Genomic DNA, 27,767 nt, shown 5'->3' with positions numbered 1-27,767 from the left:
GGGGGGGTGGGCGGGGGAGTGGGCGGGGTCTGGGCGGGGCAAACCTCTGATAGGAAACCTACATTAAATTGATTCTGTCTAGAGACTCTACTTTCTGGATCATCCATGAGGTTACAGTTTTGCCTAAAATAGGTTTTCTTTCTATGGCGGAAGAACAACTGGCACCTTGGCTGTGAATTTCTTGGTGAGTCATCAGCAACCACGCACTCAGTGTGAAACTGTGCTCAGCTGTTAGTTGCTATTTACTTGTCAGCAGGGGAGAGAAATAAGATGAGTTAATTGGTGTGTGCAAGTGCCTGGCTTTGGAGAAAATATGGTCAGTCCCTTTTTAGTTCCTCGGTCTATTTTTTTTTAAGCATCAGAGAAAGAAACTTAAGAAATGCTTTTCCATAGTCAAATGGGATAAAAATTTCACATTATGTAAAGAGACTCTTTGCGTATCATCCACAGATGGCAGATATTCCTTCTTTCCTCCACCTTTCATAGTAAAGGACCCCTGGATGGTGCTCTAGACCAGAGTCCACTGTACAGTGTCACACAGAAACCAACTGTGTGGAATGAGCTCTGTGTTTCAGAAACAAGACAGGTGACGGGCAGTTCCATGATTAAACATAGTTACTACAGGACCCAGACATTCCACGCCGACATAAGGGACATAAAAGCATACGTCCACACAGAAACTTGTACACAAATGTTCAAAGCAACTCTATTCTCAGAGCCAAAGGGTGGAAACAACCCAAATGTCCACCCACAGATTAATAGATAAGCAAAATGTGGTCCATCCACACTAGGGAGTATTATTCAGCTTTAAAAAAGGAAGAAAATTGTGATGTTGTGTGCCACAACATCATGAACAGTGAAGACACGCTAAGTGAAACAACCCAGTCACAAAAGGATGAATATTGTATGATTCTATTTATACAAGGTTCCTAGAGCCGTCAAATTCATAGACAGAAGGTAGAATGGTGGTTTCCAGGGGCTGGAGAAATAGATGGGAAGTTAGTGTTTAATGGGGACAGAGTTTCAGCTTGAGAAAGATGAAAACACTCTGCAGATGGTTGGTGGTGATGGTTGCACAGTGTGAATGTGCTTCATGCCACTGAGCTGTACACCTAAATTGTATGCTATATATATTTTACCACAATTTAAAAATAAAAACAAAACAAAACTGGAGCTGTGTTGCTGTACCGACCAGCTCCGACATTGGAAGCTATGGTCAGGGCCTCTGGTCCTCCCAGTTGCTCTGAGCCCTCCTTTCCTCACTATGGTAATAATGACAAGCTCCACCTCTCAGGATTGCCATGAGGTTAAAGTGGGCAACCACAGATGTCCCAGGGCTCTCACCATAGGCCTGGACCACTCTATACCCTTGCCCCTGGCCCCAGGGACAGTGTGGGAAGATTCTCCTCCCCTTTTCCCTGGAGTCACACATGACCTGCACTTACCACTTAATGTCACAGTCGGAGGAAACTGAGATGAGTCACAATCCGCCAAGAGGTGTTCATGGGAGCTGCCAGGGGTGGGGGGCGGGACCTACCTGTTTTCATTTCAAGGTGAGGGTTGCCATGTGCACTTCTGGAGACATTTTTAGTGGTTACGACTGGGAGAGGAGTGCACTGGCTTCTAACGGATAGGGGTCAGGGACACTGCTCAGCATCCAGTAATGCACAGGACAATCCACCACAAAGAATAATCCTGGAGCTGGTTCAGACACCTTGCTTTAGACCCCGAAACCATCCAAGGGCACCAGGAAAAGCTAGCTGAGGAATTGGTGGGCACAAACATCCCAGCCCCGGCTCTCAGTGGGCAGAACTCCACACTCCAGAACTCATTCTTGCTCTGGGTAGGCCCAGGGGCCCTCCCCACCATGGGCCCTGTTGTGGACTGAATATGCCCCCTGAATCCATATATTGAAGCCCTAAATCCCAGTATGGTAATACCTGGAGATGCAGCCTTTGGAAGGTAATTAGAGCCAGATAATATCATCAGAGTGGGGCCCTTCTGATGGGATTAGTGTCCTTAGAACTCCCTGCCATGTGAGGACATAGGAAGAAGGCAGCCATCTGCAAGCCAGGAAGAGAGTCTCACCAGGAACCAAAATAGCCAGCACCTTGGTCATGGACTTCTAATCTACAGAACAATGAGAAGTAAATATCTGCGGTTTAAGCCCCCAGCCTGGGGTATCTTGTCATAGCAGCCCAAGCTGATGAAGATAGGCCCCTTCTGTTTGTGAAATCTGCACCTGCTGCTTGTGACAAGGGAGTACATTTTCCAATCGCTGTGCCTTTCCCAGAGCTGCAGATAGCCCAGAATGTGGAGATGGTAGGTGTGCAAGTGGGTCACTTGAATTAGATGGGATGCACAAGAGTGCACCCAGACCCCATTCTGCCCAGCATTGAGTGCACCGCCAGGCTCACCCACATCTCAAGGGTGGAGCCCCGGGGGTCGTCCGGTGGGGACCTTGATTACGCATACTCAGAGGATATTCTAAGACGAACGATACAAGGTTGCCAAGCATGAAGAGATCTTCCCTGTGGGTTGCTGCCAGAGCTTCCTACTACAGTTGATTGGTCCAGAGGTGGGCATGGATTCCCATCAGGGCCGATACCTACATGGGAATTTTGGTATTGGATCTGAGAGCCAATCAGGCCAATCTCCCTCCACCGCCCATTACCCCCTAGATGGGGAGAGAAGTCTGGGGACTGGAGGGTCCCCACTTTGTCCTCTCCCCCAGCTCCCGCACACACACACATTCACACAAGCGGAGGCCCATAGATGCACACGAACAAGCACGTAGGTACACACACGAACACGTGCACACGTACACAGGCGCACGCGCACACACAGGCACGCGCACCACGCGCTCTGGGACAAAGACGAGGTTCTGGAGGAACCGTGGGGGACACCGCGAGCCCAGGCTCACCGGTACAGGGACCCTTGACGCCAGGCGACCTGGCCCTGGCCTCCCGGCTGCTTGTCCGCGAACGGAACCCGCCCTAGCGGCTCCCCCACCCGGCCCAGCGACGTCTCCAGGTGGCAGGACGTGGAGGACGCGGCATCCGGGTAGCCATCCCTGCAGCCCGGCCCACGCCCCGGCCCGGCATCGCCCTCGCCGCTCCACAGCAGCGCGAGACCCAGCCCAGCCCCTCACTCCCCGCCCCCTGGCTCCGCCCCACCCCGCCTCCGGACCTCATTGGCTGTGGCTGTAATAACGTCGCCTTTGGTCCCCGCCCTCCGCTCCGCCCCTGCCCCGCCCCCAGCCCAGCAACAGCGGCGACTAACAGAGCCTCCTGGGAAGGGCGGGTGGACTATGGCCTGGAGGCGGAGACGAAAGAGAGATGGACGGGCAGCCCAGTCAATGAGCGCGCGCAGCCGCCCTAGCAACTGCGGCTCGCCAATGGCGGGGCGGGGCGGGCGTGGTGGGGCGGGGCTACGCGCTGTCAGCTGCGGGGGCCGCCGGCCCGCTGCGATCTGCGGACGGCGGGGCCCGCTCGGCGCCTCGGTGCCCGTCAGGCGCCTCTGAGCCGTCCCGCGGGCCGGGCATGGGCGCAGGCGTCGGCGGCGGCACGATGAGCACCCTGGGCAGCCCTGTCCGCGCTTACGACTTCCTGCTCAAGTTCTTGCTGGTGGGCGACAGCGACGTGGGCAAAGGCGAGATCCTGGCGAGCCTGCAGGATGGCGCGGCCGAGTCCCCGTACGGCCACCCGGCGGGTGAGCGCGGGGCTAGGACGGGGGAACAGAGCCCAGGGAGCGCGCGGTGGGCCGGGGGAGCGCGCGGCTAGCCGGCGGTGGGGTGGGGGCGGGGCCTGGGGAGCGCGCGGCGGGCCCGGGAGCGCACGGGAAACCGGGGGAACGCGCAGCGGGCCGGGGATCTGACTGGGGGCCGGGGGGAGCGCGCGGCGGGCCAGGGAGCGCTCGGGAGAGCGCGCGGCGGCCTGGGAGGAGAGGGGCAGAGGGAGCGCCTTGGGCCCGGGGAACGCGCAGCGGGCCAGGGAGTGCAGGGTTGGGGGGACCAAGGGAACGCGCAGAGGGCCAGGGAGCGCACCGGCGACCCGGGGAGGGCGCGGCGGGCCGGAGTGGAGCCGGACCCAGGCACCAGAGTAGTGCGCCGAGGAGCTGGAGGTGCGGGGACTGGGAGCGGGGCCGAGGGGGCGCAGAGAGGAGCGGGGGTGGAATGCGCGAAGGGACGCGGATCCAGGAGCGCGGGGCTCACCGCCCGCCTTTCTGCCTGAGTCGGGCGCGCGCTTCGAGGGAATCCCCCGCTGCACCCTCAGTTCCCACGTGGGGAATACAGCGCGTCCTCCGTAGTCTCACCAAGGTCCGCTTCCCCGCGGGAACTAGCGGCTGGGCAGGGTGCTGGGGTACTTCTGACCCGGGATGACGGCGAGGCGGAGGGGAGCGGACGGACCACACAGGTGGGGTTTGGGGAGTAGGTAGCCGGGCTGTTGTAAGTGGGCCCAGCCGGGAGGCCACAAGCGCGTGCAACGCGTTTGGAAAGGATGCGTGGGGGTTAAGGAGCGGGCGGGAGGGAATGGGGCGTGGGATCCGGGCGCAGCGGGCGGAGGCTCCCAGGTGGTGGCTCTGCGCGTGGGTGAGATGGAAGCGGAGGGAGAGAGGAAGCAAGAGAACTAGTCTGGACGCTTCTCCAAGGTTCCTGGCGTGTCCGAGGGGCTCCTCGCCCTGGCGAACAGGCCCGGGAGGGCAAGAAACCCAAATGACCCTTGAGAATGCGGCCTGAGGGCGAGGAAGGGACGCACCATAGAAAGTGAAGGAGTGTGGGTTCCAGGTGGGGAAGCCAGAGGACTCAGAGCTTGAGGACAGTGGGCAGAGGGTCCCCAAAGTTTGAGGTTTGAGGGCCGCAGGCCCCAAGACGGGGTGGACATTAGGAGGGAAAGAAGGGCAGGGGATAGGAGAGGAAAGTGAGGTGGGCAGAAAGCTGGGCCAGCAGGCAGGAGAGTCAGGGTCTTCACCCAGGCCGGCTGCCCCCAACAGTGCAGGGTCTGCAGGTCGGGTGGCTGTGAAGGGCACATGCCTGCGATCACCTTTTCACTGTCATGTCAGGGGCTCAAGGAGCACTTCCAACACAAACCTGGCTGCTCAGGGTCTTGCCCCTCTCTGTCTCCTGGGCTTGCAGTCGGGTTCTCCAGAAGCAGAAGAGGGCAGCCCGGGAAGTGGAGTCTTGATGTTCAAGCCAGCCTAGGTGTGCTTCCCGCCCCGACCGGGCAGCGTAGGCTTGAGAAGACAGTGCAGAGGAGGAAGTTTTGGGTCCAGGGGCCTCACTGGGAGATAACTTGATTTAAGGCAAGAGGGGCAGGAGGTGCAGGGCAAAAGTTGTGGTAGGACCCAAGGTGGGCTATGCGGGGATGAGGGATGTAAAAAGAGAAAGTGATCTGCAGAGCTGGCAGAGGGAGGAAGACTGTGGCTTCTGAGCAGGGATGTGAGCGACTTAGGCGGAATGGCCCGAGACAGGCCTTTAAGATTGGAGGTGTGGGGGTGGGGAGAAAGTTGGGGAGAGTTTTGGGTTGGTTCTGGAGAACCGATGCCAAGAACCTGGACTCTTCCTGAAGCTGCCAGTGCGAGAGTCACCCAGGGGACTTGTGAAAATGCAGATTCTGTCTCTGAATCCAGATCTGTGTTATCCAAGGTGATGCCATCAGCCACGTGAGATTTTTTAAATTAAAGGAGTGAAAATAAGATACAATGAAAGGTTCATATTAGCCACGTTTCAAGTGCTCAGCACTTGGCTCCTGACAGGTGTGGCAGAGCCCTGCTGGAAGGCTCAGCTCTGGGGCTTAAGTTGCAGGAGGGCAGCAGGTTTTGTCTGTTTCCTCCACAACGGGGTCCTCAGGGCTTGGGCGCAGTGGGTGGAGGAGTAAACATTGAACAAATAAAGCACCAGGCTTTTAAAACTGTGTGCCTGGGGGAAGAAGCTGTAGTTTTGAGTTCCTGTGAGTCGGTGAGTGATGTGCAGCAAATGGGAGGAGTGTGGACAGAATATGTGTCCTGGTTGTTTGAACAGAGGCTTGGGTACGCTTTGTTGTGTTACTTTCTTTTTGTTATATGCGAACTGAGCACTTGTAAAAGCAACTAGTTAACGCTTTCTTCTAAAGGTTTTTCCTCCACACAGAGGGAGGATTTAGGTTAAAAAGACACTTTCCAGGAGATTGTAAGGAGTTGGAATCATTGTCAGTATTATTACTATTACTCTTATTATTAAAGACACGTTTCACTTTGCATGAGTACTTCGAGGAGCATCGGAAGGGGAGGGCGTTCCCAGCCTCCTGTTCCCATCCTGTTCCCACCCCCTTACCCCCTCCTCGTGTGCACCCCTGTTGCTCTAAATTTGCCCCGGTCTCTGTACTGGGGCTGCAGTGCCCGCTGTCCCTCAGTATCGGATGCTGACCATGAGTCTTTTCTCCACCACTGTGTCTCTGACTTCTGTATTTTGCTGTCCCTCTAATTAGTTACATTTCATTTCCAGCCATTTTCCAGGAAGGGCTCGTGAGTATTTTCATGTTTGAGAATGTCTGTCCTTTGTCTTTATCTGTGAACAGTATCTCGGTTAGGTTAGAATGTATCCTCAGGCTGAATGTTCTTTCCCTCCACACTTTGTCGCCATGGCTCCACCGGGCTGGCTCGCTCGCTCGCTCACTCGCTCGCTCTGAGGTCCGCTGGTCTCTCCTTGTGGGTGATTTGCCTTTTCTTCAGAGTTCCTCAGCTTAAGCAGACCTTGTCTCAAAGTCGAATGCTTGGTGTTGAACTTCTGATACACTGTGTACTCTTTGAATTTGCAGATTTTGTATTTAATTTCAGGGAAATTTACTTTTTGTCCCCTAAAACATCTGTTACAATTGATTGGTGTTTACATCAGGTTTCCTATTGCTGCTGGGCAAATTGCCACAAACTTAGTAGCTTAAAACACAGATTTATTATCTGACAATTCTGGGGGGCCACCATCTCCCTGGGATGAAATTGAGGTGTTGGTAGGGGCTGTGTCGTTTCTGGAGGTGGCAGCAGTGAGTCTGTTTGCTTGCCTTTCCCAGCTTCTGGAAGCCTCCCGCACTCCCCGGCTCCAGGCCCCTTCCTCGCCCTCGAAGCTGACAGTAGTAATGCTACCTGTCTCACGCTGCACCCCTCCAGCCTGACTCTCCCTCTTCTGCTTTCAGGAGCCCTTGTGATGGCGCTGGGCCCATTTGTTAATCCATGATAATCTCTGTATTTAAAGATCACCCGGTTAGCAAACCTAATTCCTTCTGCAGCCTTACCTGCCCTTTGCCATGTAACCTCCTAGAGTCATGTATTCTGAGGATTACAGCGTGGATACCTTTGGGGAGCTGTTATCATGCTGCGTGCCGTACCCATTATCCTTGTGCTGGATCGGTTTAGTTGTGTTCCACATCCCTTCACTTCTCTCTCCCTGCTTTGATCTTTTTGTCTCTCTCTTCTGAATTTCTGTGGGCATCTCAAGCCTTTCCTATTTGTTGGTAATTTTTATTTTAGTAAACTGTTTCTAGCTGTTTCTAACCTTTTTATTAGTTTAGTAAATGATGTTTTGGTCTTCAATTTTTTTCCTTACTCTTACAATTTTCATTTACAATTTTATTTTATTTTTTTTTTAAGATTTTATTTATTTATTTGAGAGAGAGAGAACGAAAGAGAGAGCACATGAGAGGGGGGAGGGTCAGAGGGAGAAGCAGACTCCCTGCCGAGCAGGGAGCCTGATGCGGGACTCGATCCACGGACTCCAGGATCATGACCTGAGCCAAAGGCAGTCGCTTAACCAACTGAGCCACCCAGGCGCCCTCATTTACAATTTTTAAAAATTTCTTTAAATGGGGCACCTGGGTGGCACAGAAGGTTGGGCATCTGACTCGGTTTCAGCTCAGGTCGTGATCTCAGAGTGGTGAGATAGAGCCCCGAATCGGGCGCCGCACTCAGTGGGAAGTCAGCTTGAGATTCTCTCTCCTTCTGCCTCTGCCCCTCCCACTTGTGCTCTCTCTCTCTCCAATAAATAAATAAATCTTAAAATTTTTTCTTTAAATAATTATTTCATTAAAAAAAATCTCTCATTTTGCCAACTTAATGTTTGTTGTTTTTTTTATATATAAATTTTATTTATTTATTTGACAGAGACACAGAGAGAGAGAGGGAACACAAGCAAGGTGAGTGGGAGAGGGAGAAGCAGGCTCCCCGCCAAGCAGGGAGCCTGACGCAGGGCTCGATCCAAGGACCCCAGGATCATGACCTGAGCCAAAGGCAGACACTTAACGACTGAGCCACCCAGGCGCCCCACCAACTTAATGTTTTTGTTAAATTGTTCCATTGCATGAAGTAATTGGGATGAATGTCCTTCTGTTCCTTCGGTCACGTTTCCTTTCAGGTTGGGTTCTTTGTCTCTTTTTCCTTTTTAACTTTTTGTTAAAGTGTGATACACACGCAGAATAGCTGAGGGGCCCATCTCCTACTTTTGGGCCTGCTGGCCCTGGAGCCTCCCTCGGATCTGGAGGGTTGGTACCTCATTCGGCCTCTTCTCCCAGGTAGATGTGGTGAGTAAAAGGCCTAGACAGCCAAGCTCTGTTTGGGGAGTGAAGTCAGGGCCACCACTGGGTTCCTGCTCTCTGTTCACTGGTGAGGGTCTCTCCCCTTGGCTCCAGCTGGTGGTGTTTCCAGCATGGCGTTACCTTTCCTTCTCTGGTCGCTGAGTTTCTACAGTGGGAGAGGAAGATAGATGAAACAGACTCTAAATTCTACAATCTCTTTGCCTCCCAACTTTTTTCCCAAAGAGACTCACTATTTTCTGATTACTTTCTCCTGGCTGCTTCCCCAACTTCATTTTGCCAGCAGGAACATCCCATCTTTCTTTCTCTGTTTCATTTCTGCTAACAGCTAGTAATAATAGTGCCCCCCCCCCCCCATCAAGAGCAGAGAAGAACGATCTCATGAGATAGGTTACGTTATTCGGCCCAGAGAGGGTGAGTAACTCTCTCAAGATCACACAGCGTGAGTGAGAGCAGGAGTGTGGATGGTGTGGCTGGCTCTGGGCCCCTTCTGTGGCCCCTCTGACTCAGAGCAGTGGCTTTTCTTCCCTGTGAAGACCATCAAAATGCTTTTACTTAGTGACCTTGTTATGGGTTTTTTTTTGCCTTTCTATTTGCCTTTGACAAATGTCCTGCCAGGAGATGCCTACACGCGCCCCTCTGCAGCGCTGCAGACGGTGGTGGGTTTGCTGATTTTACAGCTACTCTGCGGTTGCCCTTGGCAACCACTTCAAGATTCGAAACACGATTTATAAAGCCATCACTTTCAAGTTTGAACTGAGAGTTGAATCATATTTTATCCCTAGTTCTTTACAGTGTAATTCCTTAAGAAGGAGATGATCTTCTACTTCCTTACCTCCCGTGGTGCCACCAAGAGCATACAGTAAATTTCTTCAGTGTATTCATGTTTTAAATTATGTCATAAATGCTTCCATGTATTTGACAATAATAAAACTGCCTTTGTATCAGATTTTCTCCTTAAAAGCCAATCATTCAGCCCTACCTCCCTGTGTCCTCTGGCGCCTCCTCCCTACAGTGGGGACTGCCCCTTTCGTCTAGCCTCTAACCCCAACCCAGGGCGACCCTGATTTTGGGTGATGGGCAAGGAGGGGCTCAGATCCAGCCAGCCCAGTTTCCTCCTGTGCAGAGGGTCAGCTTCTGGCTGGAGACCCCCCCAGCACCCCCTGTGTCCTCTGTCACTAGCTCTGGGGGCTACAGTGGCTGTAGGATGACAGCCACGTGGTCCTGCCTTGGTCCTGCCGGTCACACCTCTTACTCTTTGCTTGGGCCTTTTGGGGTGAGGAGAAGCAGCAGGGTGTGTCGGAAGCGACGGAGCCTATCACTCCCGTCACAGGCTGTGAGCTGATTTCCCATTAAGAGATTTTTTTTTTTTTTTTTAACATTTGTTTGAAGCTTTCTTCCCCGGCTTCTTCAGCTTAATTAGCTGCAAAGAAGGAATTGTGTATAAGCAAAAACTGAAAAGAGCTGCGGTGTCCAGGAGATTGGGCTTAAAAACATCGGAGAAGTAGATTTATCAGATCCACAAACAAAACCATGTAAAAGGCAGTCACCGCCTGAGATAGCATCGAGGTCTCCAGGTTGCCCTTCTTCAGAAGGGCCTCGCTTTAGCTTTCCTCCTTGGAGGCCGGCACCAGCTTCCCCAGGACACCCCGCACGCCCTCTGCCTCTCTCCAGGCTGTTGGAGCAGCTCCAGCACCTCCTGAAGTTGGTCCCAGTGTCTGCACCAGGCTGGCCTGAGATGCCGCGCTGCCCAGCCCCTGCGTGGCCTGCTGCCAGAGACGCCACCCTTCGGGGTTCTGCCCCTTCGTCTGTGAACACCGCCGTTCCAGAGACACGGCCTGCCCCAGCCTCTGTGAGGACCTGGAGGTCGCAGCCCCTGCGGATGCTGTTCTCAGAGCGCGCTCGCGCCTGTGATCCGGCACGGGGCTTCTGGTTCCCCGTCGCTTCTTCCATCTCATCTCCCGCCGACCCGCAGAGATGAGACGCGCGCACCACAGTGTGACTTTTCAGTTACAGGGTTTAGAGAGAACAGTGCTCGCCTTTCAAATACTTCACGGGACACAGTATATCTAAGTGTATTTGATATGTGTCTGTGTAATACACTCTATACACAGAGCACACACACGTGTGCACAGTACTCGTGTACATGAGCACACACGTATGTATACGTTCACAGACACGGGTGTAAGTTATTTTTGTTGCTCTGATTAAGGCACGAACTTTGTGAAGAGGTTTATCATTGAAGAAGCAGATTCTTCTTTTCTTAGTTCTGGTAACGTACAGAGATTTGTCGGACATGAAGCTACTTGTGTCGCCCTTGAGATGGTTTTATTTGTTCACAGCATATGTTTGCTCTTGGAGAACTTTCTAATCACCACCAGCCCCGTGGCTGAGAGCTGGCTTGTGGTCCGTGTTTTCCTGAGTAGGCCTGCACTCCCGGAGTTAACCTCTGTTTAGCGGAGTGTGCAGTTTCGAATCCAGGCCTCGGGCAGCCCAGCACAGTCCTTCGCTCATGGGGAGCTCGCATGGGACTGTGTTCGGAGACGTGGCTGGGGAGAGAGGAGGCTCCCACGCTGCTGGAACCGCAAGGTGGGAAAAGAAGGCGGCTGCCCTGGGCGCATAGAGTAGCCTCACCGCCACTGTCACAGCAGGATCCAGCCTGGGACTCAGCCTGGCTTCGCAGTCCCTCCATGGACGCCCGAGTTTCCCGCCTGAAACCACCTGCTAACGGTTGTCCCTTGGGAGATAGTCCCATAAAGCTCTGGCGGAGAGCCACGAAGGTCGTCACCACTGTCCCGGGTTTCCTTGGCTGAACATGAACCTCAGGCTGTTTTTGGTTTATGTGGGCTGTGTATTCCCTCCTCTTGCAGCCAGTAATTAATGAATTGCCTTCCCCAAATGGGACTCAGCCGAGTTTGCTTGTGACTCGTGACACAAATGGCATTTTATTTGGTTAAAAAGAAAAAGGAATTTACAGAGGCAGAATCCTACATATGCGTATTAAATTCTAACCCTAATACAGAAGGCTGAAATGTATTGTCTTAATGGGAAAAATAAATTGGTAAATGTGAAGAACATTGAATTCTCTTTTAGACTAAGAAAATTCATTTGGAAGTAAAATCTGTTTCTTCCAGTCTAGAATGATGTGCTCGTTCCGGAAGGTAGACCATTGCCTCGTGGGTTTAAATAGTGTCGTGCTGGTTTGACGTCCGGGAGAGGCAAAGCCAGAGGCGTCAGACCTGGAATCCATCCTGCGAGGCTGGGCGTCTGCGCTTGGCCCTGAGCGCACGGTCCGTGAGCACTGGGTGGGGCAGGCAGTGGGGGCCCAGTGCAGGAACCCAGCGCGGGAATGCTGGACGGCCTGTCCATTTCCTGGGGCAGCTGTAACGAACGACCACAGACTGGGGGCCTAACAACAATGGATGTTTAATCTCTCTGGCTCTGAAGGCCAGGCGTCTGAAATCGAGGTGTGGGCAGGAACCCCCATCCCAAGACTGCGGGGGAGAATCCTTCCCGGAATCTTCTGGCTGCCGGTGGTAGCCATTGTGTGCAGTTTGAACGAGGGAGGAAGTGGACCTTGCAATTGACTTCTGTCTCCTGAGTGGCCAAGCACCCTCTGCCTTTGCTCTACCCCTGGCAGGTGGCGGTCCGCGGAGGGTGGGGGCCTGCCAGAAGCTGGCCCCTGGTCCTCCATCAGATGACACAGGGACTCGATCCTTCCCTCCCACACTGTCTTGGGTTCATCATACTTGGCCCAAAGGATGTGCCACTGGGCATGGGGAAGCCTGGGAGTGACCCAGGCCCTGCTGTGGTGTCTGGGGCAGCCATGGCCTCTGTGAGAAAAATCGCCCAGCCCTGGAGCTCAGGGCCCAGCTGGTCATGATGTTGGCCAAGGCTGGGCTGAGCCCGCACTGTACCTCCTGTCTGAGCAGGACAGTGGCATCAGGGCTGGCCCAGCGGAAGAGGGGCTGGCCTCTTCTCTTGGACAGGAAACTGCTCACAAAGGTGTCCAGCTTGGTGACCCACTTCAGGGCACCCACCATTCCCACGGGCTGTGAGGACCTGGTGAGCATGAGCCTAGGAGGCAACTCTGGGCTCTGGGTGCTCTGTGCCCGGCAGAGTCATGTTGGCCTCCCCCAGCCTCCTTCCCAGAGAGGAGGCCCCTGCTGCCGCCCGCCCAGACGTCTGCCGCTTCTGTGGGCTTCTCAGGGAAGCCAGTGTAGCCGTTTTCCAGTTGTCCTCTGATGATAACTGCTCAGCAGAGGGGCCCGCGTCTGCCCAGCACCTCCCTGGCCGGCCCCCCACTTCCTCTCCCTCTAGCCACAGTGATATACAGGGGCCTCTCGCCCTCTGAGGCTTAGTGCCTGAGACCACAGTTATTTACCAGAAAATAAGGCCCCTGTCATCTTCCAGGTGAGTGGGGAAGGTGACTCCGAGTTCAGGGTGGTTCATCCTAAACTGTCTTCGGGAGCACAGACAGGTGAGCGGGTCTGCCTTTGGGACAGTCACTCAGCCGGGCAAGGCCATGACCAGTGATGAGGGCATCTCCTTCCCCCAAGATGTCATGTCACCTCAGCTTCTGCAACTGCAGAGGTAGGAGGCCGAACCAGGAGGCTCGGGGCTCCTTCTGAAGACACATGCAGCCTCTGTGGGTGGGAATGTGCTAGAATACTATGCTGCTGGCTGACTGAACTGACCGTCTAAGTGAGCAGAGTGTCCCAGACAGGAGGTGTTGGGGGGCCTGAGCCCACAGCGCCCCATGGGCCAGGTGGGCAGCCCCTGGCTGAAGTGGGCTTTACAGAAACGGTGCCAATAGCATTGAGAACCATGCACTTGAACATCAGAGATGCTGCCCCCATTTCTTTCCTGGAGGATGGTAGGATTTCCCAGCTGTGTCTCCCAGACAGCAGGCCTGTGCAAAATAGGGTGAGAACAGGGAGGATGCCCCTCCTGGCCTGACCTGCCAGGACCTGGCGGTGGTCTGAGTCCACGTTCCAGCAGTACCCCAAGTTAAGGGGTGACCCTGAGACACAGTGAGGGCAGCCTCACAGCCAAAGCACTGTGATTTGGAAGTGTTGGGACTCCGGAAAGAGGGGCTGTTGTCTGGCCACACCCAAATAACGGTTCAGAGACGATCTCGCTCATGGTGGGGGTGGGCGTGCAGGGGTGCCGGGCCCCACACTGTGAGAACTCAGTGTTCCTGGATGCAGCTGCTCAGCACAGAGCACTGGGTGCCCAGGCCAAGGTAGCATGGTGATGGTCCTATCCCTGCTGGGCAGATGGGAAAATTCAACTCCCAAAGTGGGGAATAAGTGGCTCAGGGCCGCTAGGAGTGGGAGCTGTGTGGACGAGCTAGGACAGCCAGGCCAGGAGGAGACTGGAGGCCCCTGGACTGTCCCTCACCTGGGGGCACCTGAATCCACCACTTTGCTATTTCAAAGAAAAAAAGGGGAAGGAGAAACATTCAGGGAACATACTTTTCAAAAAGGAGATCTGCAGAGAGATATTTCAATTTCAATCACTGCCACTGTGTAAACGTGATGAACACACTTCATATCCCTGTCTAGAATGTGACGTGCTTTTAGAACCATTCAGAAACTCAAGGGGGCCCCCTGAGGGGCCAGCACTGGCCTTGGCTGTGGGTGCAGCAGGGCCCCTGCCCGGAGCCCTTCCCACCCCTTGGCTCTGCGAGGCACCCAGCATCTTCCAGCAGACTGTCCCTCTGATCCAAAGAGCTGAGCAGAACCAGCTCAGGGAAGGACTCATGTGTATATGTTTTCTTTGGGGTGAAATTTACATAATATAAAACAAACCATTTTATTTTTATTTATTTTTATTTTTTCAAGATTTTATTTATTTATTTATTTTAAGATTTTACTTATTTATTTGACAGAGAGAGAGATAGTGAGAGAGGGAACACAAGCAGGGGGAGTGGGAGAGGGAGAAGCAGGCCTCCCGCTGAGCAGGGAGCCTGATGCGGGGCTCGATCCCAGGACCCTGGGATCAGGACCTGAGCCGAAGGCAGAGGCCTAATGACTGAGCCACCCAGGCGCCCCTCAAGATTTTATTTTTAAGTAAAGTCTACAACCAATGTGGGGCTCGAACTTACAATCCTGAGATCAAGAGTCGCACACTCCACTGACTGAGCCAGCTGGGCGCCCCAAACTGAACCATTTTAAAGTGCACAAGTAAGTGGCACTTAGTACATCCACAATTTTGTCCAACCACCACCACTTTCAGAAGGAAACCCCTCCTCCCAGCCTCTGGCAATCACTGGTCTGCTTTCTGATGTTTTCATTCAGCATTAGACACATTTCTCAAAAGCCAGCTACTCGAAGATGAACATGTTTGTAAGTGATAGTTAACCAATATTTACACCAGAAGAGAATTCTCCTACGTGACGGCACGCATTTACGCCTGCTCACTCACTAAAATAGAAATAAGCAGTTGGTGCATGAGCTGAACTAAATTATTTATTCATCATGTGGAGCTAAAAGTAGAGTGAATGGCTTGGCATTTGATGCTTCCTTTTTTTTTTTTTTTTTTTAAGAAGGCTAAAATTATATCTCTTCTTCTCTCTGTTATTCTGACTCACTCAGTGAGCATCCCTACAGGCTTTATTCTGGAAGCTTTTGCGTGTTTTTCATTTTGATGGTCAGAGTTTCCGTTGGATTAGTTGAGTGCAGCGAACATGAATTACACCTTTTGATCGTCACCTTGACACTATTAATGTCAAAATGTTGGGCTCTCGTGGACTGAGCTATACGGTAGCCAGCAACAGAGTCAGGGACGAGGAGAAATAAATAAGAGAAAAGCAAGCACGTAAGTAGGAGAAAAAAGGAAACATTGCAGGAAGGAAAGAGAATGGCTCAGTAAGTAAATTTGTGAGGAGAGGAGGTTCTGGCCATGGAGAGAGGTGATCTGGGCGCTCTGGGGCAGACACAGCTGTATCAGAGGTTTATCTTCAGAGACCGGGGGTTTGGGGAAGAGTGAAGCTTTTGCTGGGGTGAGGCTGCTGCAGGTGGTTGGCACGCAGGCTGTGAGTAGCCGCAGCAAGTGCGCTCTTCCAGGTGGTGGGGGAAACGGAGGCACAGGGGAGCATGAGGAAGTCGCTGCTTGTCAGGACTGGGATTTGATCCCAGGCCCCTCAGAGCTCCTCCCTGTGGGGCCTTCAGAGCTGGGAAACTGTGTGGCCCCAGTGGGTCTGACCCATCTCCACCCCCAGCTTCCCCACCTGGAGAAACCAAGGCACACATCACACAAGGAAGCAGTGCTTTCTCAAGCTTTATCTCCCATCCCACCCCGCTTGCCCTGCCCCATCCCGTCCTGAAGTCTCCACAGTACGGGTAGGGGGAGGTGCCGCCTGTGGTAGTGGGGCATGCAGCTAAGCAGATGGACCTGGAGAAGTTCGGGAGTCGCCACCCTAAGTGAGCAGGTGCCAGTGGAGACCACTGGGTTGTGTGTTCCCAGGGGTCAGGGGTCAGGGGTTAGCCTAGCTGAGGGGCAGGTTCTTCAGCAGGGCTGTCAGTCATTGAGTTCAGTTTTAGTCACGATGGCTAATGAGTAAATCATGATTGTTGAGCTTTTAAGTACTTGTTTACTGTTAGTGAAATTCTGAGACACAGGTCATTGTACTTTGCTTTGAGAAGATGTTAAAATGTAGCTTTTTCCAGGATTTGTATGTCAGACATTCTCTGTTCCTCTCTCCACTCACTGTGCTTTGTGGGTTTTCTATCAGACTGGACATTTTTGGTGCACACAAAAAAGTTGGCTCTACAAGACAGTATGGTAGTGGCACAAAAACAGACACATAGATCAATGGAACAGAATAGAGAGCCCAGAATTGGACCCTCAACTCTATGGTCAACTAATCTTCAACAGAGCAGGAAAAAATGTCCAATGGAAAAAAGACAGTCTCTTCAGCAAACGGTGTTGGGGAACTGGACAGCCACATGCAGAAGAATGAAACTGGACCATTTCCTTACACCGCACACAAAAACAGACTCAAAAATGGATGAAAGACCTAAACGTGAGACAGGAACGCATCAAAATCCTGTGGAGAACACAGGCAGCAACCTCTGTGACCTCAGCCTCAGCAACTTCTTACTAGACTCATCTTCAGAGTCAAGGGAAACAAAAGCAAAAATGAACTGTTGGGACTTCATCAAGATAAAATCTTCTGCATAGTGAAGGAAACAGTCAACAAAACTAAAAGGCAGCCTACAGAATGGGAGAAGATATTTGCAAATGACATATCGGATAAAGGACTAATATTCAGAATCTATAAAGAACTCATCAAAAGTAACACCCAAAAAATAAATAATCCAGTTAAGAAATGGGCAAAAGTCATGAACAGACATTTCTCCAAAGAAGACATACAAATGGCCAAAAAGACATACGAAAAAATGCTCAACATCACTTGGCATCAGGGAAATACAAATGAAAACTACAATGAGATACCACCTCACACCAGTCAGAATGGCTAAAATTAACAAGTCAGGAAACAACGGATGTTGGTGGAGGATGCAGAGAGAGGGGAACCCTCTTGCACTGTTGGTGGGAATGCAAACTGGTGCAGCCACTCTGGAAAACAGTAGGGAGGTTCCTCAAAAAGTTGAAAATAGAGCTACCCTATGACCCAGCAATTAGACTACTAGGCATTTACCCCAAAGATACAAATGTAGTGATCCGAAGGGACACCTGCACCCCAATATTTATAGCAACACTATCAACAACAGCCAAATTATGGAAAGAGCCCAAATGTCCATTGACTGATGAATGGATAAAGAAGATACGGTGTGTGTGTGTGTGTGTATGTATATGCATACATACATATATGTATATGCATACAGACTATATTCCATTTATATATATTCCATATATATACCATTATATATACCATATATATGTATAAATATCATGTGTATATACATATACAAATATATGTATAATGGAATATTAATCAGCCATCAAAAGAATGAAATCTTGCCATTTGCAGTGAAGTGGATGGAACTGGAGGGTATTATGCTGGGTGAAATGAGTCAATCAGAGAAAGACAAATATCATATGATTTCATTCATGTGGAATTTAAGAAACAAAACAGACGAACGTAGGGGAAGGGAAGGAAAAATAAAATAAGATAAAAACAGAGAGGGAGGTAAACCATAAGAGACTCTTAACTATAGAGAACAAAGTGAGGGTTGCTGGAGAGGAGGAGGATGGGGGGGATGCACTAAATGGGTGATGGACATTAAGAAGGGTACTTGTTGGGATAAGCACTGAGTGGTATATGTAAGTGATGAATCACTAAATTCTGCTCCTGAAACCAATACTACACTATATGTTAACTAACTTGAATTAAAAAAAAAAAAAAAAAAAAATTCAGCCCCAAGCAGCTTAAGCAAAGAGGAGTTTACAGCCTCACCAGATTGACAATTGAAAGGCAGGCCTCCTTTGAGCCCAGGCTGGGTTCTGGTGCTTGAGCCTTTCAGGATTCTCTACTGCTCTTTCTCCCCATCTGTGTTTCCATCTGTGTTAGCTTACTTCCCAGCTCCTCTTCCACCTGGTGAACCCTGAACTGTATGATTGCTCCACCAAAGTTGAGAAAGTGGTGAAGAGCCCCTACCCCACACAACCGGTCACTCACTGGTGGTTTTGGGTCACTGGTTTTTACATTTTGTCTATCATTGAGAGTTGTTACCTGCAGGAGGACTGGTTCAGTAGGAGCTGTGCAGTCATGGCCAGAAGCAGAACCTCAAAAGAGAGCAAACCAGGGGTGCCTGGGTGGCTCAGATGGTTGAGCGTCTACCTTCGGTTCAGGTCATGACCTCAGGGTCCTGGGATGGAGTCCCACATTGGGCTCCCTGCTCAGCAGGAAGTCTGCTTCTCCCTCTGCCTCTCCTCCCTCGCTCATATGCTCTCTTTCTCTCGAATACATAAAATCTTTTTAAAAAAGAACGAGAGCAATCCAAAAACAATAAAGATCTTGGAAATTAAAAATGTGATGGCAGAAATAAAAATTTCAAAAGAGGGATAAAAGATAACATTGAGACGATTTTCCAGAATATTGAGAAAAAGAGATGCAAAATTAGAGAAAATAAGAAAATCATGGAGTAGGTTCAGGAGGCCCAACATCTTAGTAACAAAACCCCAGCAGGAGGAAAAAAGTGAATAATTCAAGACCATTTCCCAGAATTGAGGGGTGCCTGGGTGGCTCAGTTGTTAAGCATCTGCCTTCCGCTCAGGTCATGATCCCAGGATCCTGGGATTGAGCCCCACATTGGGCTCCCTGCTCTGCAGGAAGCCTGCTTCTCCCTCTCCCACTCCCCCTGCTTGTGTTCCCTCTCTCACTGTGTCTCTCTCTGTCAGATAAATAAATAAAATCTTTAAAAAAAAAAAAAAAAAAAGACCATTTCCCAGAATTGAAAGATTTGCATCTCCAGATTGAAAGAGCCTGTCAAGTGGGCAGCACAACAGTGAAAATGCCTCATAACAAGTTATGAGATTGCAGAGTGCTAGGCCAAGGCAAAGACCTTCCATGCCTTACAAGAGGAAAGACCAGATTGCATTTCAAAGGATCAAGAATCAGTTTGACATCTGACTTCTCAACAGGAACTCTGGGAGGTAGACCTGCACATTTCTGAATAAAAATTATTTCCTACGTCAATTGTGTGCCCATCCACTCTCAATGAAGAGTGAGTGCAGACTACAGACATTACAGACATGCAAAGTCTCAAAAACTATCTTCTACTTCTACTATCTTCTACTATCTCTCCTTTTCTCAGGAAGAAAAAGGATGTAAACCAACAGAGGGGGAGATGTGGGATTCCACAGTAGGAGAAGAGAGGGCCCAGGAAGACAGCATACTCCTAGTCCGCAAGGGAGTAGGACAGAAGCTCTGGGAAGATGCCACTAAGAAGGTGAAACACCTGAATGTTTGGAAGTACTAAGGGGAGGGTTGGATAACTGGAGGAGATTTTAGGGATATGTTCATGATAAATGCAGAGAAAACTAAGCAAATAAACAAAAAGGCAATTTTTAACTCCAGTAGAAACAAAAAGTTGTATGTGAAGGACAAATAAACATAGTATTCCACGTGTTCCAGCTGCGGGTAGTGTTTACTTGGTCATATTGATGTAAAATTGGACATTGGTCTAGCTAAAATGGCAAATGACTATACTCTGTGCATGTGTGTGTGTGTGTGTAAGGGAGAGAGAGAGGCATGTGGAGTATGTCAATGAAAGAGAACTACATTTTCACCTTCCACAGTGGGAATTTGATTAATGCCTAAACCTGAAAATTCAGGAAGTAGGAATACAAGTATGTTGTTTACAAATTTGGAGATACATAGCAGAAGAAATACAGAAAAGATGAAAATGGGTGCACAACACTGTGGTGGGGTGTGGATCAGGTCCTGTCATTTTCCATATTAAGTCAGTAGACTTAAAATGAAACCATGTGTATCTATGACTAATGAAAACAAAATCCAAGTATAGTTTTAAAAACTCATAAGGTGCTTGGGGGTGCCTGGCCAGCTCAGTTGGTGGAACATGCGATTCTTTTTTTTGGAAAGTTTATTGAGCAATAGTACAAAGCTCCCGAAGAGGGAGGGGACCCAAGAGGGTTGCCCAAGCATGCAATTCTTGATCTAAGCGTGGTGAGTTCAAGCCCTATGTTGGGTGTAGAGATTACTTAAAACAAAAAACAAAAAACAAAAAACAAAAACCTTATAGGGTGCTTAAAAAGACCATGAGGAATGAATTCTTTTAAATTTATGAAAACTTATTTTTTATTGTGGACCTAAAAAATAAGTACATGAGGACACTGTGTAAGTCAAAGGAGCCAACCCAATTCAGTGAGTTAATCTCCTAAAGGTTGAAAATGAAAAACCTGTCCAGCCTGTGACTGGTGAGAGCTCTCTTTTACTGTCTGGAAACATGCCAAAGCCCACATTCTCTCCAGATTCAAAAATAGATTCCCAAGTGTACTTATTTGTTGCTTCACCTAGATGGCATAAAACCTTTAGTGTTCCGAGGGAAAAATTAAATATTTCCAAAATTAACTTTGAAGTTGCTCTCTGTATACGTTTTTATGTGTTTATATATGTTTAATTATATGTGTGTATATTCTACTTACTTATTATGTGATTATACATTCTATTATATATTATATTTAATATATGTGTGTATACATATTCTATTATAGACATATATATTCTATTTTATTGTGTGTGTGCCTCACGTCATATATGCCCAATGCTGACTGCTGCAAAAGGAAGAATATAGGCATTTGAAGTTGCCTTCCAGATAGTTCCGTGGGATTTTAAAGGACGGTGAAGAGGCCCTTGGTTGGTCACTCCAAAGAGTAATTTCACAGAGCCTGAATGTACTGACCTAAGCAGTTTCCAGAATATCTATGCTCTGCCCTAAAACCTTGGGCAATGTGCCCTCAGAACGAGAAGCAAATTTGTTGTCACCTTCCGCCATGCATACTGTATTACCCTCAACCTACTTTAAAGACAGGAGGGTTTATGAATATGGCGTTCTTTTTCTTGGGGCTTTCGTGGGTGGGGGGTAGCTAAGTCTAAGCACTGTAGATCCGCCAAGGGAGCATAGCCAAGCCACTTGGAAATGGCACCTTCTTTAGCACTGCATTTGGGGAGCTTGCTTTCTGAGCCTTGGGTGCGGGGCTTTTTCTTTTGGTGGAGAGCTGCTAAGATTTCACACCCATTCCAGGACTTTCTCAGGGTGAGGCCCCCATGTAGGAGCTCCTCTCTCTTCTCCCGTCTGCCCCCCAGAAGCACATTCCACTTTAGATTTGTAACTCTTAATCCAGCTTTCCTTGTCAAGATATCTAAAGTCTGGCCACATCCCAGAACCTTTTCAAGGCTGGTCTTCTCGAGGTTCGCATGCTTTGAGAGACACTCCTGAATAAGTCTAAAAATGAAATAAATCAAGCACCACAGAGCCTGGTGGTGTGGTGTGGTGTTACTAAGCGGTTTGGATCCTTGTGATCATAAATTGTGTTGCATCTGTTTTTTGGAAGGGAGTACTCCTTTCTTGTTTTCTCTGGTCACTTAATGGAAACTCTGTCTTTCACGGGCGACTTGCTCTGTGAACACAGTGGTTTCTCAAAGAAGTAGAAAATTGGTTTCTGGTGGAATGGGGAGGAATATTTTTCTTTTTTAAAAATGTTTATTGCTTTTTTTTATTTTAGAAAAAAAATGCATGCTCATTGAAGAAACTTAAAATAGGGAAAGGTTGGGGTAAACGAAGTAAACACAACCCAGAAATTTCCAGTTGTAACGTGGGGCTGGTCCTCACTGTTGCCCCCCACCACACACATACACTCACAAATACAGAGGTGTATTTTCTTTACTTAGTTGAGGTAATGCTTCATATCTCATTTTATATGTGACACATTTTACTTTACGTTCTTAGTGTGATAATTTGGGGAAGTGATCTCAGTGTTTTAGCCTGGGATTCGAGCTTCGGTGTAATAGTCCCAGGACAGGAGGTGGGGCGGCAGGGAGGGTCTCAGAGACGAGGGGGTGGGACATGGGGCTGCCCAGAGCTGCCTGCAAACGGGGGGCCTGATGCCGAACAGTTCAAGGGCCAAAGTCCAAGTCCGTGTCCGCTGGCTGCCGCTGCCCGCCCCTCGGGTGGCAGGCAGTGGCCGGGGAAGCCCAGGCCTTGGGGCGGCCGGGAGGCCGAGGCAGCTGGTGCCGAGTGAGGAGAGGAAGGTCGGAGGCCCCACAGAGTGAGCAATGGGGCTGGTGGGCAGGGCCCGCGCGAACCCAGGGAGACCCAAAGCGAGGTCGTCTGCCTACCTCAAAAACTGTGACTCTGCCCTGGTGAGAGGTGCTTTCTCCCCCCAGGAGAGTTCTCCTCTCTGGTGCCGTTGGCTTGAGCATAGCTGTGAGGCCCGCGGCACTTAAGCTGCCCGCACCCTTCCACAGGCATCGACTACAAGACCACCACCATCCTGCTGGACGGCCGGAGGGTGAAGCTGCAGCTCTGGTGAGTCGGGGCCCACCCCGGGCTCTAGGCAGGACGCGCGGCCCCAGCAGACCCAGGGCTGCCCCAGAGGAGGTGGACATCCGCCTGTCTGGGCCACCGAGGCGTCATCCCTGGGAGGGAACACTGGGGCCTTTGTGGGTCCCTGGGGGTCTGTCCAGAACATGGCCCCACTGAAACCCTCTGCCTCCCCAGCACCAGGAGGGGCCCACGAGTGGGATGGGGACAGACCCATGGCAGGTGTGGGAGGGCGGGAGCAAGAGGCCCTCACCCGGGGTCTGGACTGGGTCTCTTTCTCATGGCCTCAGCTGGCAGCCCTGGCTCTGCGGTCGGGTCACACTCCCCTGCCTCAGCCCCTCCTGCTCCGGGTGGGGCTGCGGAGTGGGAGAATTGGGGTTTCCTGCTTCGACTGCCCCCGTGCAACTTGCCTGACTACTGTCCCCGGCCTCTGTGTCATCCCTTCTCCTGGGCCACCTGCATGGCCCTCTTGCCCAAACATGCCTAAGCCCCAAGCCACACGAGCCTCCCCTAACTGGAAGCCTGTCCTCCTGCCATCCCCACCTGCCCCTTCCCAGGGGCAGTCAGCAGGGAGCCTTTCTCCACAATGTCCCCTTAGCACCCTGTCCCTTCCCACTGCCTGCCCCCCCGCGCCAGGATGTTTAAGGTTGTGGGTAAGGCCCACCAGCAGCCTGTGTCCTCTGGGCTGCCCACTGCTGTGGGGCATCCTGTTCTCACCAGTTGTCCTCAGACTCCTGCGTGCTCTGCTCGGCAACCTCTGCCCAGCCCTGAGGCCCGCAGGGCCCAGGGCTTATCTCGTCCTGACTCCCTCCCTCCCCGAGACTATCCGAGGGCCCCACTCTCAGCCCATGCTTGCCCCGGCCTCCGAAGGCTGTCCCACATCTCCCCTGGGCAGCGACAAGTCTCCTGATTGCGTGTTTCATCCTGTGAATGCTGTCATGTGCCCACCCCCTCCGTTGCTCCTGCCACACCCTGGGGTTATCCACAGCACCCCACGTCCAGGGACGTTCCCACTTCATGATAGCCACCAGTCTCCCATGAAAGCTAGTGATTCATGCCCCAGGGCTGCTCTCCTCCCGTGTCTCCTTGCCCACAAACTTCCTAGCCACTTCCATCTGTGGGCAAAGCGGAAACTCTGTAGCGGCTGAGCTGCGAGTTCTCCATCGATTTGCTCCTCGACACTGAGGAGCTCCTCCCCCGCCTTGGGCCACGGTCAGCACCTCTGGCTCTCCTGAACCGCAGGCCCTGCCCTCCCTCGTGGTGGCTCATCTAGGACTCAGAAAGCAGGGGCAGGTCACCACCTGCAGGTGATGAGGAGAAAAGAGAGAAGTTGCGCTGTTTGTAGCGAGGATGCGGTTGGACCTGCAGTCCCGCCCTCATCCCTGTGGGGGATCCCCTGTGGACGGGGGCGCGTTCATCGCACACGCAGATGTGCGTTGCCCTCACAAGAGATGCCAGGAGTCAGCACCCACCGGTCCTCAGAGCCGCTGCCGTGAGAACAGGCTGCTGGAGTCCATCCCACGGGAATGTTGTTTTTCTTTCTCCTGATTTATGGCGCTGGGAGCTCCATTCGGGCCATTCCAGGTGTCCGCACCCCCTGGGTCAGTTCTTTGTTTTGATAAACTTAGGGAAGTATCTGTAGTGGGATGGCCACTGACTGACAGTCGTAAAATGTGTTTGCTACGGCTCCCAAGTTCCAAACCCTGTTGTCAGGAAGAAGCGGGGATTTCTTCTCAATGGCCTCCATCATCTTTTCCAGGGATACATCCGGGCAGGGAAGATTTTGTACCATATTCCGCTCCTACTCTCGGGGCGCACAGGTAACATCCCCTGAGCCAGGAAGTTAACTGACTGGATAATAACATTTGGAATGTTCTTAAATGGATACCTGGAGGAGAAGGCAATTAAGCTCATATATGAATTGATGCAAGAGGCTGAAAGTGTGCCAAGGAACGTCTGGTGGCTCGCAAGCCTTCAGCATCAGGGACGGGTGCCTGTGTGCATGTGGACGCGTGTGTTATGTCCGCATGCACGTGGGCCTGTGTGCACATGTGTGTGTGTGTGTTTGTGCATACATATGCATGCGGCAGGGCTGTGTGTGCACTGTCGTTCGCGTGATTGTGTGTGTGTCGTGCACGTGCAGGAGAGCGCTCTGTCCGGGAGGGCGGGCCTGCTCTCAGGAAGGAGGTGGTCCCTGCAGGCCCCCCACATCCCGTGTCCCTAGAGCCGCTTGTGGATGTGGGGGATTGAGTCCCCACCTCACCTTGACACTTGAGGGTTGATTAATGAGCTCATGAGATGTCATTAGAAATACTTATTTAACTACGACATTTGGTAGATAAACAAAAACAATATGTTTTCTGTTAAAATAAGTACAATGGTATTTAGCTGGTCGTGTGTCCGTGACAGAGTAGCTGCACGCTGGCCAGCAGGGGCCGGGGCTGTGTCCGCCTCTGTCCCGTGAGGTAAGCCTGGTGCCTCTCCCCCAGGGTGTGATCCTGGTCTATGACATCGCAAACCGCTGGTCCTTTGATGGCATCGACCGGTGGATCAAGGAGATAGACGAGGTACGGCATGGTGTGCCAGGCGCCGTCGCAGGGGCGTGTGGGGGTGTCAGGCAGGTGGGCCAGGACACGAGGCCTCAGCAACACGAGGCTGTGTCACCTCCCAGAACAGGACGGGGCCCTAACGTGGAGACCCACCCAGCCCCGGGGGTCGGGGCCGCATGCCACCTGCTGTGTGGAGTGGGTTGGTGGGGGTGTTTGGGCTGCTGCCCGCCGGCACCCGGAGCCGCCCGACTGCCAGTGTGGACACGAAGTGGTCAGAACCACGCACACGGTGTCAGGTTCCTGCAGCCTGAGGAAACGCACGGCCGTAAACAGCAGGGATGTATGTATGCTCTCACAGTTTGGAGGCCAGAAGTCCAAAATCTAGCGTCAGCAGGGTCGGCTCCCTCTTAAGGCTCTAGGGGAGGATCCTTCCTGCCTCCTCCAGCTTCCGGGGGCTGCCGGCGGTCCTTGGCCTATAGACCCATCACTCCAGTCCCTGCCTATGCCGGCACGTGGCTCTTCCCCTGTGACTTCTGTGTCCTCTCCTTTGCTTGCAAGGACACCAGTGACTGGATTGAGGGCCCACCCCAGTGACCTCATCTTAACTAATTACATTCTGCAAAGGTCCTATTTCCAATAAGGACACATTCTGAGGTTCTGGGTGGGCATGAACTGGGGGAGGATTTACCCCGTACACCAAAGGTGCGAGCAACCACAAGAGCTCGCCAAGTAACCCCCTTGCCTTTCTCTAACCCTTCAGCACGCCCCTGGTGTCCCTAAAATCCTGGTGGGAAACCGCCTGCATCTGGCCTTCAAGCGGCAGGTCCCCACGGAGCAGGCGCAGGCCTACGCGGAGCGCCTGGGCGTCACCTTCTTCGAGGTCAGCCCTCTGTGCAACTTCAACATCACCGAGTCCTTCACGGAGCTGGCCAGGACTGTGCTGCTGCGACACGGGATGGACCGGCTCTGGAGGCCGAGCAAGGGTAGGCACCAGCCAGGCCGTCCTACAGCCCCCAGACCCTGGTCTGCCTCCCAGGACCCGCCTCAAGCCGCCATGTCCATCCTCAGAGTAAATGCATTTAATCTGAGAGGAATCACTATTGATAGTCTTGTCAGAAAGTTCACGAGAGGCATTTCTGAGGTCAGTGTGTGGGCAGAAGTGGAGGCAGGTGCAAACAGGCTTGTGCAGTGGGAAGGGGGCGGGACCTCCCCACGCAGAGCAGGACCCCTGAGGGCCGGCTGGCCAGGTTTCAGCCCATGGTTTTGGGAAGCACATATCGTGTCAGGAATGATTCATTTCCAACTCTTTTTTTTTTTTTGCAAAGAGGGGAACCTGAGAAACAGAAGCGCCTCGAGCGTAGTGGGCACCTCATAACCTGAGGTTGGAATACTGTTCAGATCCCTCGGTGTTAATCTGTCCAAAGACCTGTGTCCTCCGATTTCATCTACTTTGTGGGTCCTTTACGGTGACAGTCCCTGTCACGGATTTCCTCGCAGGAACCTGACCGCATATGACTGTTACAAAACAAAAGGACAAAACCTATAGTCATTGAACTGGGCGGCATAGGGAGCCAGGCTGGATTCTTCTCAGTTAGGGATTCTCCATCTCAGCACCGCTGCCGGCTTCGACAGGGCTGTTTGCTCTGGGGGGGCGTTCAGTGTGCTCTGCCCCCTGCCCCCCGGCGGTGGAAACCACAAGTGTCCCGGGGGGTCAAAACCACCCCCAGCTGAGGGCCACTGTGCGGAGAGAGCTCTCTACTGAGACCCCCGGGCCTGACCCCTCAGGGCCTGCCCCACGAGTGCCGCCCTCATCAGGTCCCCCAGGGCCCCATCCCAGGGAGCCTGACTCACACGAGGAACAGTGTAGATGAGACCGAAGCACTTGCTTCTCAGGCACACTCTGGGGCATGTCCCCATAGAGCTGGTCACACGTGCTTCCGATGTCAGCGGTGTGGTTGGGAAGGTCATCCCAGACACCCTTGGTCTCTCACCCCAAACCGCAGTCGGGTGAGGCCTGCAGGAGGACCTCACCGGCCACCGTCTCCCCTCCAGGTCTGCCCCAGGGGTAGGGGTCTCCAGTCCAAGGCGACTAGAGCAGGGTGGCCCACCTCCGGCCCTTCCCAGGGCCACGCGAGGGCACAGTGGGTGGAGTGCTCAGCCTAAGTCCTGGGGAAGGAAGGCGGGGAGGCGAGCGGGCTGCCCTGTGGCCGGTGTGCATCCGGGACAACGTGAACTAAGCCCGGTTTCCTTTCCTCCCAAGTGCTGAGCCTGCAGGACCTGTGCTGCCGCGCGGTGGTGTCCTGCACGCCCGTGCACCTGGTGGACAAGCTCCCGCTGCCCATGGCCTTGAGGAGCCACCTCAAGTCCTTCTCCATGGCCAGCGGCCTGAACGCCAGGATGATGCACGGCCGCTCCTACTCCCTCACCACCAGCGCCACCCACAAGAGGAGCGGTCTGCGCAAAGTGAAGGCCACCCGCCCGCCCCAGAGCCCGCCCAGGCGCTGCCCCAGGAACAGCTGCAAAGTCTCCTGAAGACGGCGCCCGAGCACAGACACCGGCCCCTCCGGGAGAGACGCCAAGCAGTCCCACGCGACAGACGCGGGACGGACGCGGGAGCCCGCTCCAGG

At 52.2% G+C, this 27,767-nt stretch overlaps 2 protein-coding genes across 2 annotated transcripts in view; one reads left to right on the top strand and one right to left on the bottom strand.

Moving 5' to 3' along the window:
- LOC116648157 (ketosamine-3-kinase-like) overlaps positions 1–3,544 on the bottom strand; it is an 8,158-nt gene extending 4,614 nt beyond the window's left edge. Inside the window, exons 1-2 of the mRNA XM_032429997.1 lie at positions 3,435–3,544; positions 2,924–3,073 (exon numbers count right to left, since the gene is read on the bottom strand). Coding sequence (XP_032285888.1) covers positions 2,924–3,073; positions 3,435–3,544 — 260 coding nt within the window. The remainder of the gene's footprint in view (positions 1–2,923; positions 3,074–3,434) is intronic.
- RAB40B (RAB40B, member RAS oncogene family) lies at positions 3,461–27,767 on the top strand. Its single transcript, XM_032429791.1, has 6 exons — positions 3,461–3,711; positions 22,516–22,576; positions 24,351–24,411; positions 25,081–25,158; positions 25,901–26,123; positions 27,401–27,767. Exons 1-6 carry the CDS (start codon positions 3,543–3,545, stop codon positions 27,670–27,672), a joined length of 864 nt encoding a protein of 287 aa, XP_032285682.1. The 5' UTR covers positions 3,461–3,542; the 3' UTR covers positions 27,673–27,767.

This window comes from Phoca vitulina, unplaced genomic scaffold (genome assembly GCF_004348235.1).
Source record: "Phoca vitulina isolate PV1807 unplaced genomic scaffold, GSC_HSeal_1.0 scaffold41, whole genome shotgun sequence".
In the NCBI taxonomy this organism is placed as follows: Eukaryota; Metazoa; Chordata; class Mammalia; order Carnivora; family Phocidae; genus Phoca; species Phoca vitulina.
The sequence above is the reverse complement of the archived record's forward strand: the minus strand, read 5'-3'. Positions and strand labels throughout refer to the sequence as shown.